The sequence below is a fragment of the Neopelma chrysocephalum genome, unplaced genomic scaffold (assembly GCF_003984885.1).
Source record: "Neopelma chrysocephalum unplaced genomic scaffold, ASM398488v2 Primary Assembly neopelma1_185283, whole genome shotgun sequence".
Classification (NCBI taxonomy): domain Eukaryota; kingdom Metazoa; phylum Chordata; class Aves; order Passeriformes; family Pipridae; genus Neopelma; species Neopelma chrysocephalum.
In genome coordinates this window covers 1-2118 of record NW_020938667.1, presented here as the reverse complement: position 1 = coordinate 2118, position 2118 = coordinate 1, and the positions used below count along the sequence as shown (strand labels likewise).

Genomic DNA, 2118 nt, shown 5'->3' with positions numbered 1-2118 from the left:
CTGGAATGTCAGGAATTACCGGGTTTGATGGAAGGGAATGCCAGCCGTGGATCCTCGGGGGGGTGGGCGCGGCGTTTCTTCCTCCAGCGCCGCGCCGGGTACGAGTAGAGCTGTCCCGCGGCCAGGCCTGGAAAACAACGGGAATGAGCCCAAAACAGCCCCGGGATGGGGAACAGAACAACCCAAAACTGCTCCAGGAGGGGACAAAACACCCCAAAATTATCCCAAGGGGTGACACTTCCTCCCCCCCGTGTCCCCTTCCTGCCGCATTCCCGGTGTTCCTTGGGTGTTCCCACTATTTCCCAGGCGTATTCCCAGTGTGTTCCCTTGTTCTCCCAGCATTCCCAGTCTGTTCCTGTTGTTTCCCTGGGTGTGTTCCTGTTGTTCCCAGGTGTGTTCCTGCTGTATTCCTGTTGTGTTCCCTTGTTCTCCCAGCGTTCCCGTTGTCCCCAGCTGTATTCCCAATGTGTTCCCATTGTGTTCCTGGTGTTTCCTGGGTGTTCCCGTTATTTCCCAGGCATATTCCTGTTGTATTCCCTTGTTCTCCCACTGTTCCCAGTGTGCTCCCATTGCTCTCCCGTTGTGTTCCCATTGTCCCCGGCTGTATTCCCGCTGTATTCCCGGTGTGTTCCCATTGTTCTCCCACTATGTTCCTGTTGTCCCTGGCTGTATTCCCGCTGTATTCCCATTGCTCTCCCATTGTCCCCTGGCTGTATTCCCACTGTATTCCCGTTGTTCTCCCACTGTGTTCCCGTTGTCCCCCAGCTGTATTCCCGCTGTATTCCCATTGTTCTCCCACTGTGTTCCTGTTGTCCCTGGTTGTATTCCCACTATATTCCGGGTGTGTTCCCTTGTTCTCCCACTGTCCCCAGTTGTATTCCCACTGTATTCCCGTTGTTTTCCCACTGTGTTCCTGTTGTCCCCAGTTGCATTCCCGCTGTGTTCCCACTGTGTTCCCGTTGTCCCCATCCATATTCCCGTTGTGTTCCCGTTGTCCCCAGCTGTATTCCTGCCATATTCCCGCTGTATTCCCATTGTTCTCCCACTGTGTTCCCGTTGTCTCCGGCCGTATTCCCATTGTGTTCCCATTGTCCCCAGCTGTATTCCCGTTGTATTCCTGCTGTGTTCCCACTGTCCCCATCCATATTCCCGCTGTGTTCCCGCTGTCCCCGTCAACATTCCCGGTGCCATTCCCGTACCGGGCCCGCGGTGCCGTTTCTCCATCCAGATGTAGCAGTTGCTCTGGGCGACGCCGGTCTGGGAGTCGAGGAAGGGCAGGCGGACGCTGCGCTCGGCGCAGAGCCGGGCGTTGTAGCTGTGGCACTGCTCCATGGCATCCCGGTAGTACTGCTCCCCCAGCCTGGAAAACACCGGGATCAGCCACATTCCCATCACCCTGAGCCTCATCCCGACCCCAGAGCCGGGCGTTGGAGCTGTGGCACTGCTCCATGGCATCCCGGTAGTACTGCTCCCCCAGCCTGGAAAACACCGGGATCAGCCACATTCCCACTGCCCTGAGCCCCATCCCGGCCCTGATCCAGCCCCAGGGCCCGGTGTTGGAGCTGTGGGACAACAGGGGGATCAGTGACATTCCCATCACCCTGACGCCCATCCCGATCCCCGAGCCGGGCATTGGAGCTGTGGGACAACAGTGGGATCAGTGACATTCCCAGCAGTGACATTCCCGACAGTGATGTTCCCGACATGACATTCCCGACATGACATTCCCGACAGTGACATTCCCAACAGTGACATTCCCAAAACCCAATCCCCATCCGGACACGGGGACAGGGGAACCCTTCAGGGGTCACCCTCAGAGTGTGTCAGGGATACAAGTGGAGAGTGTTGGGAATACAGCCGGAGACACTCCGGGATACAACTGGAAATCCTCGGGGATACAACCTGGGAATATCAGGACTAAAACTGGAGACCCCCGGGGATAGAACTGAAGACTATCAGGGATACAACCAGGGAATATCGGGGATACAACCAGGGAATATCAGGGATACAACCGGAGAGGGTCGTGCAGGGATGGACAGGGAATTATAGGGAAGGAAAGAGATGGAAATAGAGGGATGGACAGGGATATAAAGAGATGGAATGGGAAGTACAGGGATG

At 56.5% G+C, this 2118-nt stretch overlaps 1 protein-coding gene across 1 annotated transcript; it reads right to left on the bottom strand.

Moving 5' to 3' along the window:
• Positions 1–19: 19 nt before the first annotated feature.
• LOC113962816 (zinc finger protein ubi-d4-like) lies at positions 20–1680 on the bottom strand (the record flags this gene model as incomplete). Its single annotated transcript, XM_027673589.1, has 2 exons — positions 1200–1680; positions 20–127 (listed from the first exon to the last, which is right to left on the bottom strand). Coding segments are annotated over exons 1-2 (364 nt in total), but the record flags the coding sequence as incomplete, so codon positions are not given.
• Positions 1681–2118: the final 438 nt, after the last annotated feature.